The sequence below is a fragment of the Bos grunniens genome, chromosome 15 (genome assembly GCF_055505025.1).
Source record: "Bos grunniens cultivar Pamir isolate PY7600 chromosome 15, Bosgru_T2T1.0, whole genome shotgun sequence".
NCBI classification, from domain to species: Eukaryota; Metazoa; Chordata; class Mammalia; order Artiodactyla; family Bovidae; genus Bos; species Bos grunniens.
The window spans coordinates 79,306,976-79,331,114 of NC_141179.1; the positions used below are offsets into that span (position 1 = coordinate 79,306,976).

Here is a 24,139-nt window from a genome sequence, read left to right on the forward strand (position 1 = left end):
GAAATTTCTAGGGGGCCAGTGAAGTGGAGCATGCTGGGATGGCTCTTCTCAGATGAATAGTCATTGTTGCATCTCTTGTCTCCTAGAGCAAAGAAAAAAAGATCAGATATACTGGGCCTTTTTAGATTTGGGAGGCAACATATTCCTTTTTTAAGTATGTTCCTATGGCCCATTTCCCAAGTGACCCAAAAATCTGCTAGTTTTGAATGAAGCCTAGAACAACAGAAGGCTCTGCAATAGGTCCAAGCTATTATCTAAGCCTCTCTATCACTTGGTCCATGTGTTTCAGCAGATCCAATGGTGTTTGAAGTGTCCGTGGCAGATAGTGATGCTGCTTGAAGCCTTTGACAGGTCCCCAAAAGTGAATTATAGCTCAAGCCTTAAGGATTTTTGAGTAAGACTCTTTCATTCTCTTCAAAGTACTCTTCTTTTTAATATTGAGCTCTTGACTTGCTACAGGGCATTAGTAGAAACTGAACACTTGATCATTACCTACCAAATTACCGTAAGACCTATGATACCTTTTATGAACTAGTGTTATATAATTATAATATTAAAATGCTTGTTTTAAAGACACATATGTATTGAAAATAAAATAGAAACATCATGTGTGATGTTTATTCTTGTATTTACCATATATTTTTTAGTTTATTTCTGAAATGAAATTACCAACAGTTCATGTTACTACAGGCTAAATATTTGTTTGACATTGCTGATAGATCAAGACTGATAGTAACAATTCTGCTTTGTTTTCTTTTACTGAAAGTTTCTACTTTTAATTCCAATCTTTTTAAAATTTCTTTTTAACATTTTGCTAATGTGTGAAAGTGAAAGTCTCTCAGTCATATCTGACTCTTTGGGACCCTATGGACCATACAGTCAATGGACTTATCCAGGACAGAATAATGGAATGGGTAGCCGTTCCCTTCTTCAGAGGATCTTCCCAACCCAGGGATCAAACTCAGATCTCCTGATTTCAGGTGGATTCTTTTCCAGCTGAGCCACAAGGGAAGCCCAAGAATACTGAAGTGGGTAGCCTGTCCCTTTTCCAGTGGATCTTCCCGACTCAGAAATCGAACCAGAGTCTTCTGTATTGCAGGTGGATTTTTTACCAGCTGAGCTACCTGGAAAGCCCTAATGCATGAAGTGTAATAAACACTGAATATTGAAAACTTATAATTAGACATATTTTCACGTGTGTACACCAGTGAAACCACCATCTCAACCAAGATAAGGAATATGTCTGTCATACGCAGAAATTTTCTCATGCTCCCTCCCTTCACCATTCCCCACCACTCACAAAATATCATTTACATTTAATTCCATTGTGCCCATAGAACATATGAACATAATCTGACTTGTTTGTTTGTTTGTTTGGGTTTTGTTTGTTAGTTTAGTTTTACATTTTTTGGTCTTTTTTGGTCTTTTTTTTCCCTTATAAAAGTAAAGATACATGTACCATTGTGTTGAGAACTGTAGACTTAAAAAAATTAGGTTGTGAAATTTTTATCCTCACTCCCAATATCTAACAGTGTGTGTAACTTATTCCTTTGTAGTAATGCTGAAGGTCATTCAAATTTTGATCTGCAGTACTCAGCAGAGAGACTTTTATTTTAGACCAAAGATATTAAATTTGTGAAGTAAATTTTCAGACATGAAAGTACTTAGAAAAATTTACCATATATGAGTATTCCAAAACAACAATTAAAATGCATATTTAAGTATAGAAAGAGAGTGAGAAATTTTTAACAACAATGAATAATATATGCTTGAAAGAACATGTACAGAATGTTGGGTAATTGATACAAAAACCCTTAAAGTAGCTTATTGCAAGTCTGTTGAAATTGATTTGATCTTTATATCATTTATACATGAGCTGTAGCTTCTGTCTAAGTGCTCTTTAATTGTCCAGGAGTCTAGACTGAGCTTTTTAACACAGTGATGAAAAGATTTCCATTGTGAGAGAGCACAAATTCGAATATCAAAGTGCTATTCATATTTACTGAAAGATGATGCTGTGAGAGTGCTACACTCAATATGCCAGCAAATTTGGAAAGCTCAGCAGTGGCCACAGTACTGGAAAAGGTCAGTTTTCATTCCAGTCCCAAAGAAAGGCAATGCCAAAGAATTCTCAAACTACCACACAGTTGCACTCATCTCACATGCTAGTAAAGTAATACTCAAAATTCTCCAAGCCAGGCTTCCGCAATATGTGAACCGTGAACTTCCTGATGTTCAAGCTGGTTTTAGAAAAGGCAGAGGAACCAGAGATCAAATTGCCAACATCCGCTGGATCATAGAAAAAGCAAGAGAGTTGCAGAAAAACATCTATTTCTGCTTTATTGACTATGCCAAAGCCTTTGACTGTGTGGATCACAATAAACTGTGGAAAATTCTTCAAGAGATGGGAATACCAGACCACCTGACTTGCCTCTTGAGAAATCTGTATGCAGGTCAGGAAGCAACAGTTAGAACTGGACATGGAACAACAGACTGGTTCCAAATAGGAAAAGGAGTTCATCAAGGCTGTATATTGTCACCCTGTTTATTTAACTTTTATGCAGAGTACATCATGAGAAACACTGGACTGGAAGAAACACAAGCTGGAATCAAGATTGCCAGGAGAAATATCAATAACCTCAGATATTCAGATGACACCACCCTTCTGGCAGAAAGTGAAGAGGAACTCAAAAGCCTTTTGACGAAAGTGAAAGTGGAGAGTGAAAAAGTTGGCTTAAAGCTCAACATTCTGAAAATGAAGATCATGGCATCCGGTCCCACCACTTCATGGGAAATAGATGAGGAAACAGTGGAAACAGTGTCAGACTTCATTTTTCTGGGCTCCAAAATCACTACAGATGGTGACTGCAGCCATGAAATCAAAAGACGTTTACTCCTTGGAAAGAAAATTATGACCAGCCTAGATAGCATATTCAAAAGCAGAGACATTACTTTGCCAACAAAGGTTCGTCTAGTCAAGGCTATGGTTTTTCCTGTGGTCATGTATGGATGTGAAACTTGAACTGTGAAGAAGGCTGAGCACTGAAGAATTGATGCTTTTGAACTGTGGTGTTGGAGAAGACTCTTGAGAGTCCCTTGGACTGCAAGGAGATCCAACCAGTCCATTCTGAAGGAGATCAGCCCTGGGATTTCTTTGGAAGGAATGATGCTAAAGCTGAAACTCCAGTACTTTGGCCACCTCGTGCGCAGAGTTGACTCATTGGAAAATACCCTGATGCTGGGAGGGATTGGGGGCAGGAGGAGAAGGGGATGACAGATGATGAGATGGCTGGATGGCATCATTGACTCGATGGACGTGAGTCTGAGTGAACTCCAGGAGTTGGTGATGCATAGGGAGGCCTGGCGTACTGCGATTCACGGGGTTGCAAAGAGTCGGACACAACTGAGTGACTGATCTGATCTGATCTGATTCATATTTACTAAAGTTTCCTTGTCAAAGGTAATTGTATAGCTAAACAAAGGGTCAGTCTAGGAAGGAATGACAGAAAAACATGGATACAAGAATAAATGATTTATTAGGGGCCCTTACCATATTGGTGTAATGTGTTTTATTAATGACTCCATATTTGTCTATTATATTTATGCACAATATTTATTAAAACTTTTCTCAATATGAACATTCATTTTCTTTTTTTTTGCTTAGAAAAATAGTGCTGCAATAAACATTACACTACACATTATTGTTTTATAAGTAGTTCTCATACGTGTACCCTTACATATTTAGGGTGTTTTTTTTTTTCTATGAGGAAATCAGTTAGTAGTGATTCTATAGCAGTTTTAATTATTTAATAGAGAATATAAAAGTAGATTATCATTTCAGTTCAGTTTAGTTGCTCAGTCGTGTCCAACTCTGCGACCCCATGAATCACAGCACGCCAGGCTTCCCTATCCATCACCATCTCTGGTAGTTTACCCAAACTCATGTCCATCGAGTCAGTGATGGCATCCAGCCATCTCATCCTCTGTCATCCCTTACCCCTCGTGCCCTCAATCCCTCCCAGCATCAGGGTCTTTTCCAACGAGTCAACTCTTCGCATGAGGTGGCCAAAGTATTGGAGTTTCAGCTTCAGCATAAGTCCTTCCAATGAACACCCAGGACTGATCTCCTTTAGGATGGACTGGTTGAATCTCCTTGCAGTTCAAGGGACTCTCAAGAGTATTCTCCAACACCACAGTTCAAAAGCACCAATTCTTCAGTGCTCAGCTTTCTTCACAGTCCAACTCTCACTTCTGTACATGACCACTGGAAAAACCATAGCCTTGACTAGATGGACCTTTGTTGGCAAAGTAATGTCTTTGCTTTTGAATATGCTATCTAGGTTGGCCATAACTTTCCTTCCAAGGAGTAAGCGTCTTTTAATTTCATGGCTGCAATCACCATCTGCAGTGATTTTGAAGCCCCCAAAAATCAAGTCTGACACTGTTTCCACTGTTTCCCTATCTATTTCCCATGAAGTGATGGAGTATCAGATCAGATCAGATCAGTCGCTCAGTCATGTCCGACTCTTTGCGACCCCATGAATCGCAACATCCCAGGCCTTCCTGTCTATCACCAACCCCCAGAGTTCACTGAGACTCACATCCATTGAGTCAGTGATGCTATCCAGCCATCTCATCCTCTGTCGTCCCCTTCTCCTCCTGCCCCCAATCCCTCCCAGCATCAGGGTCTTTTCCAATGAATCAACTCCTCGCATGAGGTGGCCAAAGTACTGGAGTTTCAGCTTTAGCATCATTCCTTCCAAAGAAATCCCAGATGGAGTACAGAAAGGCATAAAAAAAGGGAAAATGACATACTTTCAATTATAGCACATCCTGAATATCATACCTTCTTGTTTATTTAGACACCTCTACATATTAGTTTTGGAGAAGGAAATGGCAACCCAGTCCAGTGTTCTTGCCTGGAGAATCCCAGGGACGGGGGAACCTAGTGGGCTGCCGTGTCTGGGGTCACACAGAGTTGGACACAGCTGAAGTGACGCAGCAGCAGCAGCACGTATTAGTTTACAGTAAGGAGAAAACTGATCTTTAAAAGTAAAACATTGCTAAGTAAATGAACACAATTGACATAAACTTGAGGACATAACTCTCTACTAAAAGGAAATTACAGTATGAGCTGTATTTAAAAATTTAGGACAATATTGAACAGTAAATTTCAGTCAAGTCGGTGAACAAATTACATACATAAATGCAGCATAATTTCTGTATTATTTCAAATGTCTCATAATCCTGATAATTAGGGAAGAAATTTTCTCATTGCCTTTCTAACGTCTTTGTTCCGCAGACTATATATGATAGGATTGACCATTGGAGTCAAAATGGTGTAGAAAAGAGATATCAGTTTGTCTATTCCTTCATGCTGGTTCGATTCAGGCTTTAAGTAGGTGACAGTGGCTGATCCGTAGAATAAAAGTACAACAGTGATGTGGGAAGAGCAAGTGGAGAAAGCTTTGGTCCATCCTGTGTTTGCTGGCAACTTCAGGATGGTGGAGATAATTCTGATGTAGAATCCAAGTATCAGCAAAAAGGGAACAGTGACAAACAATATACCAAATATATAGACCACCATCTCATTCACAAAGATGTCTCCACAAGCCAGTTTTAATAATGGTGGAATGTCACAGAAGAAATGATTGATTGTGTTGGAGCCACAGAAAGGCAGAGAGAAAATCTGGCATGTTTGGCCTATCTGGACTGGAACAGCACTGATCCAGGAGGCAACCACCAGCCTGATGCGGACCTCAGGGCACATGACCAGGGGATAGTGCAGAGGGTCACAGATGGCCACACAGCGGTCACAGGCCATCACAGCCAGGAGGAAGCACTCAGTGGTTCCAAGGATAAGGAAGAAGCACATTTGTGTAGCACAAGTAAAAAGAGAAATGGTTCCTTTTTGGGTCCAAAGGTCCATGAGCATCCTGGGAAGAGTGATGGATACATAACAGATTTCTAGGAAGGAAAAATTGCCGAGGAAAAAATACATGGGCGTCTGAAGAGTGGCATCTACTCTGGTTATTAGAATTATGACGCCATTCCCCAACAGGATAATCACGTAGATGACTAAGAATATCCCAAAAAGAAACCATTGAAATTGGGGAATATCAGTGAAGCCCAAGAGGACAAATTCCATCATGATAGTGAGATTTGTTTCTGTAATTTTCAAATGATCTTCTCTCTCTAAATTTACATTTCTTGACTGCATTTTCTTTTTGTACAATTGGACTAGGACATGGGCTTTAGTTTTAATCAGTTCTCAGTTACTTTCTTACACACTTGTGTTCTGTGATTTGGGGAGGTTTGATTTGAAATCAGGAGCTATAAACTCATCTGCAGGAAAAAAATCTTAAATGATTTATAATGTTACATCTACATTCTAATAAAATCTATATGTCTCGTCATTTTAATTTAAATTATGCCATGAGAATGGAGAAAGCAGATAAACTACTTCTTACAGTCAAAACATCAATTAATTGTTTAAATTCCATGATTTTTATTCCCCAATCAATCTCATCTATAATATAATATCTGGTCTAAAACATCTAACACAATGTGCTATTGACTATTTATATATCCTTTTTACCCTTAACGTTATATCTAATAACTCATTTTATAAAGATATGGCATAAAGATCTGCCCTGATTTACTGCTCCATAAATGCTTCTGAATTAACTTAAAAGTAGAAATTATTATCAGAAGTGGTTATTTTCTAAGGAGTGAGAAAGTTAAAACTGTAAGAATGTAAGAGACAAAGCTTTTATATTCAAGATCATAAGGTTCCACCGATTAGAATTCCAAATTACTGAATCAAAATACATCTCATTGCTTAAAAACACAACTTTTTGACATTTAACTATTTTTAACCCTAGTAATTTTGGTGCAGAAGGAAATAGCAACCTACTCCACTATTCTTGCCTGGAGAATCCCAGGGATGGAGGAGCCTGGTGGGCTGCCATGTATGGGGTCGCACAGAGTCGAACAAGACTGAAGCCTCTTAGCAGCAGCAGCAGCAGTAATTTAAGATATTTAAATACTCTTCCGCCAAAATTAGTACATCATGAGAAATGCTGAGCTGGAAGAACTACAAGATGGAATCAAGATTGCAGGGAGAAATATCAATAACCTCAGATATGCAGATGACACCACCCTTATGGCAGAAAGTGAAGAGGAACTAAAAAGCCTCTTGATGAAAGTCAAAGTGGAGAGTGAAAAAGTTGGCTTAAAGCTCAACATTCAGAAAACTAAGATCCCTGTGGCGGATTCATTTCGATATTTGGCAAAACTAATACAATATTGTAAAGTTTAAAAATAAAATAAAATTTAAAAATTAAAAAAAAAAGAAAAAGAAAACTAAGATCATGGCATCTGGTCCCATCACTTCATGGGAAATAGATGGGGAAACAGTGGAAACAGTGTCAGGCTTTATTTTTTTGGGCTCCAAAATCACTGCAGATGGTGATTGCAGCCATGAAATTAAAAGACGCTTACTTCTTGGAAGAAAAGTTATGACCAACTGAGATAGCATATTCAAAAGCAGAGACATTACTTTGCCAACAAAAGTCTGTCTAGTCAAGGCTATGGTTTTTCCAGTGGTTATGTATGGATGTGAGAGTTGGACTGTGAAGAAAGCTGAGCACCGAAGAATTGATGCTTTTGAACTGTGGTATTGGAGAAGACTCTTGAGAGTCCCTTGGATTGCAAGGAGATCCAACCAGTCCATTCTGAAGGAGATCAGCCCTGGGATTTCTTTGGAAGGAATGATGCTAAAGCTTAAACTCCAGTACTTTGGCCACCTCATGCAAAGAGTTGACTCATTGGAAAAGAATCTGATGCTGGGAGGGTTTGGGGGCAGGAGGAAGAGGGGACGACAGAGGATGAGATGGCTGGATGGCATCACTGACTCAATGGACATGAGTCTGAGTGAACTCTGGGAGTTGGTGATGGACAGGAAGGCCTAGCATGTTGCAATTCATGGGTTGGCAAAGAGTCAGATACGACTGAGCAACTGAACTGAATTGAACTGAAGGAAAAGAAAGATCAATACATATAAAAGTTTCACAAATGTGGTCAGATATTGTGTCCGATTCCTTCCCGGTTTGCGGTCTGATTTGATTGCGTAACATAAACAATAATAAAAATCAACCAAAAGGTTAAGTTAAATATTCTTTTTCAGGAAATTATAATTTGGATGCAAAAAAATGCTTCATATATTCTCTTATAGAGGGAAGTGCTCAGATATTCAGTCATGTCCAACTCTTTGCCACCCTGTAGCCTGGCAGGCTCCTCTGTTCATGGGATTCTCCAGGCAAGAATACTGGAGTGGGTCACCGTACCCTCATCCAAAGGATCTTCCTGACCCGGGGATCGAACCCGTGTTTCTTATGTCTCCTGCACTGGCAGGCAAATTCTTTACCACTAGTGCCACTCAGGACGCTCTATAGAAGGAAATTCACTAATAAAATGTGATTCTTTCTCATTGAAAGTATTTTAGTTGTAATGGCAACATTTTCTTTATTGTCAGTTTAGCAAAATATGTTTGATTAATTTGAATGCAATATAGCATTCTTTGATTACAGTTTTCTTAATAGATTATTTCTAGAAATGAATAATATTAATGTTAGTATTATGTTAGCAATAGACACATTGCTGCTGCTGCTACTGCTGCTGCTAAGTCCCTTCAGTCGTGTCTGACTCTGTGCAACCCCATAGGCAACCCACCAGGCTCCCCCGTCCCTGGGATTCTCCAGGCAAGAACACTGGAGTGGGTTGCCATTTCCTTCTCCAATGCATGAAAGTGAAAAGTTAAAGTGAAATCGATCAGTTGTGTCCGACTCTTAGTGACCCCATGGACTGCAGCCTACCAGGGTCCTCCATCAATGGGATTTTCCAGGCAAGAGTACTGGAGTGGGGTGCCATTGCCTTCTCTGGGGGCAAAGATAAGGCAGGAAGAAATGTGTCATAAGATAAAAACTGGAAGACTTGAGAAGATAGCAAGCTGGACCATCTTTATGAATCCTCCCCTCCTGTGAATGAGAACACGCAGGCAGGAGGCAGGGCAAAGCCAGACCCCTGTGTCAAGACCTGGGATGACAGGCCTCTCAGAGCTTGGAGAAGGTGATGGTCTTCAGATCCTTCTTCTCTCTTGCGGCCTGGACAGACGTCATGGCGTCTTTTGTTTGTAGCATGCTCATGTTCCAGAATAGACACATTAGAAGCATATATTTCAAATGCTTCAAACACATTATTTAACTTTTTAATGCAGAAAGTAATAAATCTCACTTAAATAAGGATATCTTAAAGAATAAATAGGTGTTCAATCCATATATACTCATGATTTTAGTTGTTTGGAATGTGTGTTAGTCATTCAGTCATGTCAGACTCTTTGTGATACCATGAAGGATAGCTTACCTACTCTGTGAAATTTTCCAGGGAAAAATACTGAAATGGGTAGTTATTCCCTTTTCCAGGGGATCTTCCCAATGCAGGGATCAAATATGGTTCTCCTGCATTGCAGACAGACTCTTTATTATCTGAGCCACAAGGGAAAGCCCATAGTTGTTTGATATTACTTATTAAATCTTGATCCTGAAATTTAGAAACTATCTTGAATTAAAATAGAATATTAATACATAATAGTTTATATTTACCTTTTTCAAATTTTTCTGGTTACTTTATTCCTCTTGATGAATTTTTAAAATATATTTTAAAATGTTACACTGTTTAAGATCTGTAAGATTTTTAAACAGGGACTTAACTTGCTTTTATAAAGCAAGGCTTTTTATAGAGGAAATCCTCACTTCCTCAAGGGAATATTTCTTTTCCCTCTATACATCTAAATTGCTAGTTAAATGCTCCTGTTGCCAATTAAGTTGGTGTGTTTTTGCAAACAATTCTTCCATGGCAGACCAGACTTTCCTTCAGGCCTTCCACAGAATATAATTTCATGCCTTCTCCATTTACTAAATGCAGTCAGCAGGTAAAGATGTCCTAGAAGAAGCAACACTTTGAATGGTCCAACAGTACTTGCAGGAAAATGTTCAAATTCTTTATCAACTGATTTCTTACCTGTGTTATTTTATTCTCTATAATTCCTCTGAATAGTCTTTTTTTGAAAACAATTCATAATTATCATCTGAACATGCTCTACTTATTCTCTCACCTTTAAGCGAAACTAAGGTTATTTTATTCAAAGTATGATTATCTCTCAGACACCCTGGGAATCCCTGAATATACAGCTCATAAATGAAATCTATAAACAAAGATTAAGGGAAATCTGGTCAACCACTTGTAAAAGAATGAAACTGGACCACTTTCTAACACCATACACAAAAATAAACTCAAAATGGATTAAAGATCTAAACGTAAGACCAGAAACTATAAAACTCCTAGAGGAGAACATAGGCAAAACACTCTCCGACATACATCACAGCAGGATCCTCTATGACCCACCTCCCAGAATATTGGAAATAAAAGCAAAAATAAACAAATGGGACCTAATTAACCTTAAAAGCTTCTGCACATCAAAGGAAACTATTAGCAAGGTGAAAAGACAGCCTTCAGAATGGGAGAAAATAATAGCAAATGAAGCAACCGACAAACAACTAATCTCAAAAATATACAAGCAACTCCTACAGCTCAACTCCAGAAAAATAAACGACCAAATCAAAAAATGGGCCAAAGAACTAAATAGACATTTCTCCAAAGAAGACATACAGATGGCTAACAAACACATGAAAAGATGCTCAACATCACTCATTATCAGAGAAATGCAAATCAAAACCACTATGAGGTACCATTTCACACCAGTCAGAATGGCTGCGATCCAAAAGTCTACAAATAATAAATGCTGGAGAGGGTGTGGAGAAAAGGGAACCCTCTTACACTGTTGGTGGGAATGCAACCTAGTACAGCCACTATGGAGAACAGTGTGGAGATTCCTTAAAAAACTGGAAATAGAACTGCCTTATGATCCAGCAATCCCACTGCTGGGCATACACACTGAGGAAACCAGAAGGGAAAGAGACACATGTACCCCAATGTTCATCGCAGCACTGTTTATAATAGCCAGGACATGGAAGCAACCTAGATGTCCATCAGCAGATGAATGGATAAGAAAGCAGAGGTACATATACACAATGGAGTATTACTCAGCCATTAAAAAGAATACATTTGAATCAGTTCTAATGAGGTGGATGAAACTGGAGCCTATTATACAGAGTGAAGTAAGCCAGAAGGAAAAACATAAATACAGTATACTAACGCATATATATGGAATTTAGAAAGATGGTAACAATAACTCTGTATACGAGACAGCAAAAGAGACACTGATGTATAGAACAGTCTTATGGACTCTGTGGGAGAGGGAGAGGGTGGGAAGATTTGGGAGAATGGCATTGAAACGTGTAAAATATCATGTAGGAAACGAGTTGCCAGTCCAGGTTCGATGCACGATGCTGGATGCTTGGGGCTGGTGCACTGGACGGCCCAGAGGGATGGTATGGGGAGGGAGGAGGGAGGAGGGTTCGGGATGGGGAACACATGTATACCTGTGGCGGATTCATTATGATATTTGGCAAAACTAATACAATTATGTAAAGTTTAAAAATAAAATAAAATTAGAAAAAAAAAAGAACAATTATATTTGAAGTTTTTTTTTTTTTAAGGTGGATCATTTTTAAAGTCTTATTAAATTTGTTTCAATATTGCTTCTGTTTCATGTTTTTTGGTTTTTTGACCAGGGACGAACCCTGTGTCCCCTGCACTTGAAGGTGAAGTCTTAACCACTGGACTGCCAGGGAAGTCCCAAGAACAACAATTATTTATAAAATTTTCTAAATTAAACACTCCTCTTTCTTGTTGAAATATTTAGTAATTTACATTTCTAAGTTTCAACCCACATGCATATATTTTGTGGAGAGAAGCACTTCAAGCGTGAATCTAATATTTACAGACTAAGTTTTGCTATTGTTCCTGTAACAGAGTCATTTTCCAGGCCTGGATTTCTGCTCATCTACACTGTATTAGGAGACGATTTCTTCGAATTTCGAGCCTCAGTGTTTTTCCTTAGTCAGGAGGTTATACTCCCTTGCAATTATTTTACCACACTTCTATTGGGGATGTTGCTGCTGCTGCTGCTAAGTCGCTTCAGTCATGTCCGACTCTGTGCGACCCCAGAGATGACAGCCCACCAGGCTCCCCGGTCCCTGGGATTCTCCAGGCAAGAACACTGGAGTGGGTTGCCATTTCCTTCTCCAATTCATGAAAGTGAAAAGTGAAAGTGAAGTCGCTCAGTCGTGTCCGACTCTTAGCGACCCCGTGGACTGCAGCCTACCAGGCTCCTCCGTCCATGGGATTTTCCAGACAAGAGTACTGGAGTGGGGTGCCATTGCCTTCTCCAGTTGGGGATGTTAGGTAGTTTCAAATAGTATCTAACAGTGACCTCTATCGGCTGGATCCCACTTTCACTGCCAAAAATGTAGAAATAGACTGTAAGTAAAAGAATAAAGTCTACGTTTTCTGAGTCTAAATCATGTGCCCCGCCCAACCCCACAGGTTTTAGGGCAAACACTTACCACACAGCATACGGCAGCAGGAACCTTATGACCGTGTTATACACGGGATTTTGACCAGGAACCCTGTGCCTGAAACCACGCTATTCCTAGGAAAAGGATCCCTATATGCCCAGTGTGCACACACTGAGAACTTGAGAATCATACCAGGCTCTGACACGAGCTCCCTGCAGCCAGAAAAGAGAAGATGCGTCTTCCATCCCGCCAACCTCGCCCCCTGTACACACACACACCTCTCATCGCTGGGAGGAATTCCTACAAAAATCTCCTTCCTGAAGATGGAAAATATTCTTATTACCAACAAAAGCTGAATGGTTTGCGAGAATGGCATTGAAACATGTGTATCATCACATGTGAGACGGATCACCAGTCCAGGTTGATGCATGAGACAGGGTGCTCAGGGCTGGTGCACTGGGATGACCCTGAGGGATGGGATGGGGAGGGAGGTTCAGAATGGGGAACACATGCACACCCATGGTGGATTCATGTCAATATATGGCAAAGCCAATACAATATTGTAAAGTAATTAGCCTCCAAAAATAAAATAATAAATTAACAAAATAAATGTAATCCACACACACACACACAAAAGCTGTATTTGTTTATGGAAGTTTATGGATGAAGCAGGGAAACAAGATAAACTACATATAGTACAAGCAAATGTCTGATTCATTTTTTCCCATCTTACTGCTGCTTAAATAGGAAATGCTTTCCTATTTCAAAAGTGTTCTTTGAGAGCTGTGTTTACTTCTGATTTTGACAGATTTGCTTTATACTCAGAACAGACTCTAGGAGGCGCGAGTGCTAAAGACGCCACCTGCCAGTGCAGGGGACACGAGACACAGGGTTCAATCCCTGGGTTGGAAAGATGCCCTAGAGGAGGGCATGGAAACCCACTCCAGTTTTATTGCCTGAGAAATCTCGGACGTAGGAACCTGGAGAGCTGTAATCCATAGGGTCGCAAATAATCCAACGTGACTGAAGCAATTTAGAACACACACATGCACACACACACACCCCATGCTGAACATACTTGCACGATGACCTCTTTAATATCTAATATATAAATATGTTTTTCTTATACCTCGCTTCCCTGGTGGCTCAGACGGTAAAGCGTCTGCCTGCAATGAGGGAGACCCGGGTTCAATCCCTGGGTCTAGAAGATCCCCTGGAGGAGGAAATGGCAACCCACTCCAGCACTCTTGCCTGGAAAATTCCACGGACTGAGGATCCTGGTGGGCTACAGTCCATGAGATCTCAAAGATTCGGACATGACTAAGCGACTTCACTTTCTTTCTTTCTTCTTTATACCCTATCTCATTTTTTTCTTCTCTCCATTTTTGCACATGCAAAAATATTTATTAACAATTTATTATATGGAAATTATCTCACTTTTTCATTTCTTTTACTTTCAATCACTTTTAATCTCTATATTCAAAATGCAGTTCAATGTGGCAGGTATTGAACATATAGCTTTTTTAAATCTTTATGTTTACCTTTCACTTGGACTGCTTAGTCCATATTTGTTTAACATTTTTTTTATTATAAATTCCTATTTGTTTCCATTTATTCTTTTGTTTTGCTGCTCTTCTGCCAATTTTGGAATTAATTATTTTATATTTTACATTTGATATATTGCTCTGACTTTTTATTATTATTTCATTGATTGCTTCGGCATTTACAATTTAAAATGCACAAGATATCAATGTTTGCCTACAGTTAAAATTGTTCCACTTTGATCTTTGCTTACAACTTTCCACATTCCACTTCATGTCTCACATCAAGCACGTCACACCTGACATTTCACAAACATCATAATCTTGTAACAGTGTTCTGCCAGTTCCTCAGATTGCATTCTTTGTGTTATTGATGTCATATATTATACTTGTATTTATATTATAATCCCAAATTATCTGTCAATATTTTAGCTTTAAGTCATCATTTGTCTAACAGATCAGGATTCCTATTGCACCTCCCTGAAATCCTCTGTCTAGCTCCTCTGTGAAGTACCCAGATAATAGTATTTCATACTTATTTCCTGGGTTTTTCAGATGCTGAAGAAGTCAAGTGTTAGTTGTTCGGTCATGTCCTACTCTTTGGGACTGTAGCCCATGAGGCTCCTCTGTCCATGGGATTTTCCAGGCAAGAACACTGGAGTGAGTTTCCATTCCCTTTTCCAGGGAATCTTCCTGACCCAAGGATCAAACCCAGGTCTCCTGCTGTACAGTCAGATTCTTTACCATCTGAGCCACCAGGGAAGTCCTCAAATGTTAGTGACCACTACCAAGTGGAAGAAATTAACTGCTTGATTTCCAGACCTACTGATACCTAATGATTGATAATGTTAGCTGCTCTGCTCCCTCAGAATCAATCAAATACATAATTGTACATGAGCTGATCATGTATACTGGGATCCCTCCCTCATCTGGTCTTTAAACATGTTTTGTTAAAATGTTTGTCGGGGTTCCAAATGCTTTTGGAGTATGAGGCACCTGTTCTTTCATGGCCCTGAAGTCAAGCTTTCTCTGCTCCAAACTGGGATGTTTCAGTTGTGTTTGGCTTCACTGTGCATCAGGGACACAACCTTGCATCCTGTAACCGTCTCATGATGGTGTGATAGATTTTACTCTTATTCATTCTAAAGGGGCTCACTGTAATACATACATTCGTGATTTCCAACAAGTTTGAAAATTATTCTGTCACTATAATTAGTGCTTTACACTTGGCCTTCAGTTATTCATATTTTAGACAATTTTAGACAATCTGCCTGTTCCTGAGGCTGTGACTTTTTTTATACCATTTTTTAAATACTCTTGATGTGTTTTATCTTTTCCAGAATTTGAATTCAAGTTCACTGACATTTTTTTGACTATGTCCAAATTACTGTAAATCTAATCCTATTAATTTTTCATTTTACTTACTTTTTGCTTATGTTTCATTTCCTTTCTTTTTACCTATCACTCTAGAATTTCAGTGTGCTTTTTACAGGTTTTATGTATTTGTTGAAACTCTCTGTGTGTGAAAGTAAAAGTCATGCAGTCGTGTCTGACTCTTGTTACCTCATGGACTGCAGAATGCCAGGCTCCTCTGTCCATGGAACTCTCCAGGCCAGAACACTGGAGAGGGTAGCCGTTCCCTTCACCAGGGAATCTTCCCAAGACAGGGATCAAACCCAGATCTCCCTTTGCAGGATGATTCTTTACCAAATGAACCACCAGGGAAGCCCTGAAGCTCTGTATTTAACTCAAATTTTGTTTAGCTATATTTTATTTCAAGTCCTTGGCTATCCTATTAAGAGATTATGGGAGGCATTGCTAAATCCATCACTTGAGACATCTTGCAGTCATTTTCAATTGATTCTTTTTTTTTTATTTTATGGACAGGAGGTTAGTCTTCCTGAGCTTTCCATATTCTAGGTAATTTAAATAGAGTTGGACATGACTGAGCGATTGAACTGAAGTGAACTGATGATGCATGGAATGAAAACCAAGTGTCCTAGTCACGAGACCACCAGGGGCTAGAGTTAAAGCGGCTCTGACTCTTGCCCCTAGCTGAAAACAAGAATGTTTCAAGAAGAGAAAAACTGTAAAAAAAGGTGCAAATTTTACTGTTAGAGATATAGCTCAGTGCATGGGAGATCACGCAGGAAAACAGTTTGTTTATCCAACTCAGAAGCAGGGCAGAGAGGCACCCCCAGAAAGAAAGGGTATGGGCATCATCTCTAATGAGGAGGAGTGCAGTACATCAGAAACTAGGCAGAGACACACACCCTGAAAGGAAGGAGGGGTGTCCTGAGTGAGGAAGAGTGCACTGTGGAGGTGTGTAAATCACACATATAGGACCGTCCTTCTGGGGCTTTTTTATCTTTGGCCGATTGTCTTGTTTCTTCCTTCAATCTGACTGGTCCCTGGATCCTCCTCAAGAGGAGTGCACATTTTTTTTTCTAAGATGGATCCCACCACAGAGATGCCCACTTATTACAGGGTGGGGCCCCCTCCCTTTTCAACCTCTAAGAACTTCTTGCACATGTGCAGACAGGGACGTCTTCCTTGACCTCAGGAGTGGGCACCTACCTGTCTCTTGGCTTTAGCAGGGCTGTTTTTACCACTGGCTTTGTCCTTGGAGTATCGGGTTGAGAACAAAGGCTCAATTCTACTCCACTTGACAACACCAGGTGTCTGGCCCAGAGGCCCACTGTCGCCCACCTCACGGATATACCCAGATGTTGACTGTTCTGGTTGGGAGGCAACTCCTATGACTCTGAGCTATGCTTTATCTCTAGTATCTCCATTCCTTCTGCAACCATATGGTAGTCATTTTCTTAGAAGCCTCCTGCAACCTTCTCTGGGGTATGCATATCCCATTGTTCTCCCAGAGACTCTCAGGAAAATTTAATACAGGTCTATGGGTCGGTCCCCAGCCCCAGCCACCAACACACCTCCCTTACGTTTTGTGCCTCGGGGCAGATCTTAGGATCTTTTGTTGAGTTCTGATCTCTGCCCCGTCAGTTCAGTGATACATCTGTGCTATTCTCTCATTTCTATTTATCCATAGTTTGATCAGGAAATTGTCTCCAGGCATAAAACCGGCATGGTCATGAGACTGACACTGTGAATTTCCTTCCATGATGGACAGACTCAAGGTGCATTCTGTGGTCCCTGCCTCCTGATAGCCATACTTTCGATCAATACCTTCCAACTGAGTGTAGTTGGTCATGTCCGCTGCTACTAGTCCAGGCAGGGAAGTACGATAGGATGCCTATGATTATGTAAGTAAGAATCCACTACGGAAGCCTGTAACATCCATCTTGGTAGGAGGTTCTATTGCCCACGCTGCCTTAAAGAAGCAATCTGTCATATTAGTTGTTGCTTATGAGGAGGACCATGCAGCAAGGAGCAGAGAGCCTGTAGCCAGTATCTAGCCAGTAGTGACACCTTCAGTCTAACAACTGCAAGCAATTGAATTATGCCAACACAACTGGGTCTTTCTCCAGTTAATCCTCAGCTGATCCTACAACCCTGGATAATACCCTGATTGCAATCTTGTGAGACCCTTCACAGAATATGCAACTCAGTGATAAGACTCCTGGTCCACAGAACTTGGAAATAATTACTGTGTGTCTTTGTATATGTATCTGTGTCTGTCTGTGTTTAAACTAAAATTTTGCTAATGTATTACATGACAATAAAAAATTAATGTACATTTCAAGGTATCACAATCTTTTAACTCTGAAGTCTAATTCCTGAGTACAGTAATATCTAACCTTTTTCTCTTTTATCTTTATGGTTATGTAATAGGACCCTCTTGAGAAAGAAATTGCAACCCACCCCAGTGTTCTTGCCTGGAGAATCCCAGGGATGGGGAGCCTAGTGGGCTGCCGTCTATGGGGTCGCACAGAGTCGGACACGACTGAAGTGACTTATCAGCAATAGGACTCTCAAAATTAAAACTGTTTGATGAGTGATTCTGTTTCCCATGTCTCCCCGACTGTGTTCTCCTATCATTGCTGAGAAATAAAATTTGCATTATTTGTTAATATGCATTCTTTGTTGCTGATTCATGTGCATGGCCTTCTCATTGCTTCTCTTAGGGGAAACACACTGACTGCAACTGCCCACCCTGACTAGAAATCTTAGTACATATTTGCATGAATTATTTTACCAGGAAGTCCTGGTAAGAAACTAACAAGACACCATCAACAATCTGGGAAAAGTCAGATTTTCCACAATCTGGGAAAAGTCAAATAGAAACTCCATGTGTCCTACCATGTCCCAGAAGCCTTCTCGTTGACATCCACCTTGGCTGAGCAATGCGTGCATCACCAGGAAGGACCTGAGTCAGAATGATCAGCCAAAGACAACCTGGAAATCAATTCCACCAACATAAAACCCTAGATTGTGAGTCATGAGGCAGGGTGGTCCTCCCGGGCTCCCTCACCATCCAGGCGTCTGCCTGGGCATTCCTTCCCAATAAAGTCTCTTGCTTGTTCAGCAAGTGACAATTGGACAATTCATTTGGACAATTCATTTCTGAGTGTTAGACGAGAGTCCCTTTTTGAGCTCTGGAAGGAGTTCCCCTTCCTGCAACTTTCCTACTCCTTCCTCCTGACTTGACCACAGAAACCCAAAGCCATAAAGTCAGCAAAGCAAGAATTATCAAAGGAGGAGAATTTTGACCAGGACCAGAGGACCAAAATAAATAGCTGAAGAAAATGTCATGGAAACAGCTGGCCTCGAGAGAACAATCAACCATATGTGACAATTACGGTTCGGTCACAGTCATGTCTGACTCTGCGACCCCATGGACTGCAGCACGTCAGGCGCCCCTGTCCTTCCCTGTTTCCCTGAGTTTACCTAAACTCATGACAATCGAGTGATGCCGTCCAACCATCTCGTCCTCTGTCACCCCTCCTCTCCTGCCCTCAGTCTTTCCCAGCATCAAGGTCTCTTACAATGTGTTGGCTCTTCACATCAGGCTGAGTGTTGGAGCTTCAGCTTCAGCATCAGTCCTTCCAGTGAATATTCAGGGTCAGCTGCGTTCTAAATAAAGTCGTTTTCCTTGCCTCAACACCTTGTCTCTCAGATTCATTCATTGGCCTGTCGTGTGGAGAGCAGAGTGAACTCGGACTCAGTAACAAGAGGACATCTCCTAGAATTCCACTCCTCCTTATTTTGGCTGCAAAACCACAAAATGACACCAGAAGCCATGGAAGTCATCAGTGGAAAAATAGCAGAGCCACCTGTCCCTGAATGACTGTTTACAATGAAGCTGCACCTTAAATTGGGATGTGTGTGCATGTTTACCACTCAGTAGCATCCAACTCTTTGCAAATACTCTGCTTTAGAACACTCAGATCTTAAAAATACAGGAGTTTCCTATCTTTATCAGAGTTTAACCAAGTTAGCACAGATGCACTACTTTTTTTTCTGCTCTCCTTCTGCATAAATTATCTAAGAACATTCTTCACACTCATCTCCCACATTCCACATAGCCATTGCACTAACATGTGAATGCACTCACCTGGCCACAGGTGACTGAGTCCACAGTGCCTGTTATACAAAGAGGGTTCACCCAAACTATTTATTGCAGCTATTTAAGAACCAAGAGAAAGTATTTATCTCTTTTTTTCTGTAGTTGTATTTTTTTTTTTTTTTGACTGGGAATTGTTTTCCATATCTTCCTCACTATTGACTGGAGAAAATTTAAAAAGTCAGAAATCAGGGAGATAGAGGATAATCAAACAGATGTATAAAAAGTATGTATGCATTTTTCATCTTTCTATTTTCCTTTACCCATGAGTTAATGACTGACACACACAATGCAACCATGACTAACAAATTGTGTTTTTACATCTTATTTGTTTTATAACAAAGGGAAACATGATAACGCAATTTCAGGAGATTTAACACTTTGAGCCCGATTCACAAATTCAGAGTTTTAGACATAGCAATGTGTCTACAGAAGGGCTAGTATCACAAAGTTTAAAGAGAACGCTAACATAAGTACACATCAATTTCCCATCCAAGGTAGTAAATTATATTTCAGGTTAGCAAAAAATGACCACATTTCTGTTTTCTAGTGCCACACTTTCCATTTGACCTACATCCCATATAATTTCAATAAAGCTATTTGTTTTAAAATTATTTCTATAAGGCTACAGATTGGCAACAAAGCTATCTAGTGGCAATAAATTATATATTTTCAACCTACTCCTGTATTCTTGCCTGAAGAATCCCTTGGAGAGAGGAGCCTGATGGGCTACAGTGCATGGGATGTCAAAGAATTGGGTGAAACTTCAACTTAGATAGCATATTCAAAAGCAGAGACATTGATTTGCCAAGTCAAGGCTATGGTTTTTCCAGTAGTCATGTATGGATGTGAGAGTTGGACTGTGAAGAAAGCTGAGTGCCGAAGAATTGATGCTTTTGAACTGTGATGTTGGAGAAGACTCTTGAGAGTCCCTTGGACTGCAAGGAGATCCAACCAGTCCATTCTAAAGGAGATCAGTCCTGGGTGTTCCTTGGAAGAAATGATGCTGAAGCTGAAACTCCAGTACTTTGGCCACCTCATGCGAAGAGTTGACTCATTGGAAAAGACTCTGATGCTGGGAGGGATTGGGGGCAGGAGGAGAAGGGGATGACAGAGGATGAGATGGCTGGATGGCATCACTGACTCGATGGATGTAAGTCTGGGTGAACTCCGGGAGTTGGTGATGGACAGGGAGGCCTGGTGTGCTGTGATTCATGGGGTCGCAAAGGTTCGGACACGACTGAGCGACTGAACTGAACTGAAGCAACTAACACTACCACCACTACTACATATTTGCAGTGAAGTTATGTGCACATTACTCTATACAGCTTACATATTTTCACATAAATTCAGCTACTTTATATTGGAGCTTTTATTCTTCTACACTTAGCCATTTGAATTTTACCTTCTTGACAGGATACTGTTTATTTTCCTTTGAAACGTGATTAGCTGAGTATGTGTGCATGTGTCTTTGTGTTTATGTACTAATGTCATCTGGAACAGAGTAAGTGAGAGAAGGGTAGGGAACTTTTGAGAAGAAAACAAAGAATAGAAGAAAAACTATCATCAATTTGTGCGTTCAAGTCAGACAGCAGTTTTTTAAATAATACTCTTTTACACCAATTCATATTTTTTTTCTTTAACAGATATGTGTGTTTTTCCAGGGATAAAGGAAATGATAGTTGGCGTGTTTACTGTTGCTATTAAAAGTATAATCCTGAATTTAGACTTAAGCAACTCTGCAGGAAATAATTCCACAAATAAAACTGGAATCTATTTTAAAGTTTAAAAAGTTTGATATATGTTGTATATAACACTCTGTCACAAACTATATATAGTGAAAAAACATGCATCAGGAAAAAATAAATTGACAGTTGCAAATACTCTACATGGCTAGTTTCATGTGATATTGTCAATTTTGACTCTAAACACTGAATTGCTTATTTTCATAACCCAAATTTCTTTACAAGTTACCCCTATTTCTGAGAACCCAAAAGAAATATAGAATGATTAGATGACACTTCCATAGTTTTATATATAACTTTGGTAACTTTGCTTATATCTAATTGGATACATGTATGTGAATATGAATGGATTTGATTAATTAGAAAATATTCTAATGAAAAACTAATTTGAGTCTAGCTTTTCAAATTTCAACATATTCTGTTTAATGCAGAAAATTCACCAAAAAATCCCAGAAGTGAAGGGACTATTTTCCTAGTAATTACATTCCATAAAGCTGTCTTTACTTCCTTATTCCTGAGGCTGTAGATCAAAGGATTCAACATGGGGATGACCACTGTGTAGAACACAGAAGCCACTTTGTCCTGAGTGCCTGGAGGAGTAGCTGGAGGAAGGTCTGAAATAAGTGTAGATGGAGGTGGAATAGAACAGGATGATGGCTGCCAGGTGAGACGCACATGTGGAAAACGCTTTGTGCCTCCTCTCCCCTGAATGCATACGGAAGATGGAGAAGAGAATGTAGCAGTAGGAGGTGAGGGTCACCAGCAGAGTTCCAACCATATTCACACCAGCAAATGTGGAAAAGATGCTTTCATACAGGCGTGTGTCAGAACAGGAGCGCTTAAAAAGTGGGGGGCTGTCACAGAAAAAGTGATGGATGATATTGGAACTGCAGAATGGCAAGCTGCTTACATAACTGGTGTTCACCACAGAGTTCAACAGTCCTGCTGTAAAAGCCCTGCTGCCATTTTCAGGCAGACCGTCCTGGACATGATCAAGGAGTAAAGAAGAGGGTTGCATATGGCCACATAGCGGTCATAGGCCATTAACCCAAAAAGGATGCATTCAGTTGTGGCAAAAAGGATAAAGAAGTATATCTGCAGAAAGCAGCCAGCGAAGGAGATGGACTTCTTCTCTGATAATAGATCTACCAGCATCTGGGGGTGATGGTGGATGAATAACAAACATCCACAAAGGACAGGTTAGCCAGGAAGAAGTACATGGGTGTGTGAAGTCGGGAATCAGCTCTGATTAAGAGGATCATCCCAGCATTCCCCACAACTGTCATAGTGTAAATCACAGAAAAAACGAAAAAGAGGACAAGCTGCTGCTCCCATGTGTCTGCTAAGCCCAACAGGATGAACTCAGTTAGCAGAGTATAATTTTTTCTGGCCATTTGTCACAGGTATAGTATGCTTAAATTTACACTAGGTGTCACAGGTATAGTATGCTTAAATTTGCATTAGGCCCAAAGTTTACAGGAAATAGCACAAATATGAATGAGTTTTAGTGGTTGGCTTATAGAAAACATAATGCCTAGGATAATAGAGCATATTAAATACTGAAACTGACATAATAGTTAAGTTAGTAGAAAAAATGAATAACTGTTGGAATTTATTAAGCAATTGTATCACATTTGGGTTGAGGGATTAAAAAATGACTGGTCAAGGTCCACATATTTTATTTCAGATTAATTTTTTTTTTTTTTTTTGCAAATCCAGCATCTATGTTGTATTCTTTCTCTTCTAGCCCACATACAAAATATAGAATATAGATGTGTCCTTGCTGAAGTTTCTCCCATATCTTATGAACAGACACTTAATTTTAACTCAAATACATTTTTTTCCTTCTCCTCAAGATCACTCTGTATGTTCTTAAACTCAATAATTCATGCATCACCACCTGGAAATTGCTTTTGTTTTCTCCAAGCAGCAAAAGCAGCCCGTTTCAAATAACCAAAATTTGGGCATGTATTATATTGTTTAGAAGAGGAGAGCAAGGCAACCCACTCCAGTATGCCTGCCTGGAGAATTCAATGGACAGAGGAGCCTGGTGGGCTACAGTCCATGGGGTCACAAAGAGTCAGACATGACTAAGTGACTAAGCACAGCACAGCATATTGTTAAGAATGATTTTGTAGTAAACCAATAACCATTCTCATCACAAACCACACTATCAAATGAATACCATATAGTAGCAGACACTATACCTGTCCACGGCAATGAATGGCAGTACCAAGCTCTTATTGCATTCTTTGCAGTACTATCTTATTTAGTCAAGTATTTTCTTTTTTGTCAAAATCCCTAATAAATCAGTTAAGGCACAAAAATAGAAAGAAGATAGTTTTCATGTTTTAAATGAAATGAAAATCAGTGAAAATTTGAATTAGCTCTTTGTAAAAAATTGAGACAGCTTCTGAGTATATACACATTGCTGCTTCTTTATTTTGTTCTCCTTAAACAGAGTTGGGTGCACTTGGGGACTGGTTTATAGATTTTGGTTGTGAAATCAATCCTCTAAAGGCAGAAGCTGCAGTCTCAAAAATAATTAAAATGTGATCACACCCAGAGAGATGGAATCAAACACTAGTGTGATCATCATAACACGGTTCCTGATCTCTGTCTTTTTAAAGTTTTTGCTTTATTTAAAAATGGTTATTTAATTGCCTCTTTCTTTGTGGTGTTAGCAGCTTGGTCCAAATGGGTATATAACCTACTACCATACTACTGTCCTTCCCTGTGTGGGTTTGTGTGTATCCCCCACCCCCCCTTAGCAGAGTAATT

The 24,139-nt window shown here is 39.8% G+C and overlaps 1 protein-coding gene and 1 pseudogene across 1 annotated transcript; both read right to left on the minus strand.

The window, feature by feature from the left end:
* Positions 1–5,254: 5,254 nt before the first annotated feature.
* On the minus strand, positions 5,255–6,220 carry LOC147358626 (olfactory receptor 10AG1-like). Its single transcript, XM_086341725.1, has one exon. It carries the CDS (start codon positions 6,218–6,220, stop codon positions 5,255–5,257), a length of 966 nt encoding a protein of 321 aa, XP_086197851.1.
* A 15,546-nt stretch (positions 6,221–21,766) lies between these two features.
* Positions 21,767–22,752, minus strand: LOC147358627 (olfactory receptor 5F1-like; annotated as a pseudogene).
* Between the last annotated feature and the right edge of the window lie 1,387 nt (positions 22,753–24,139).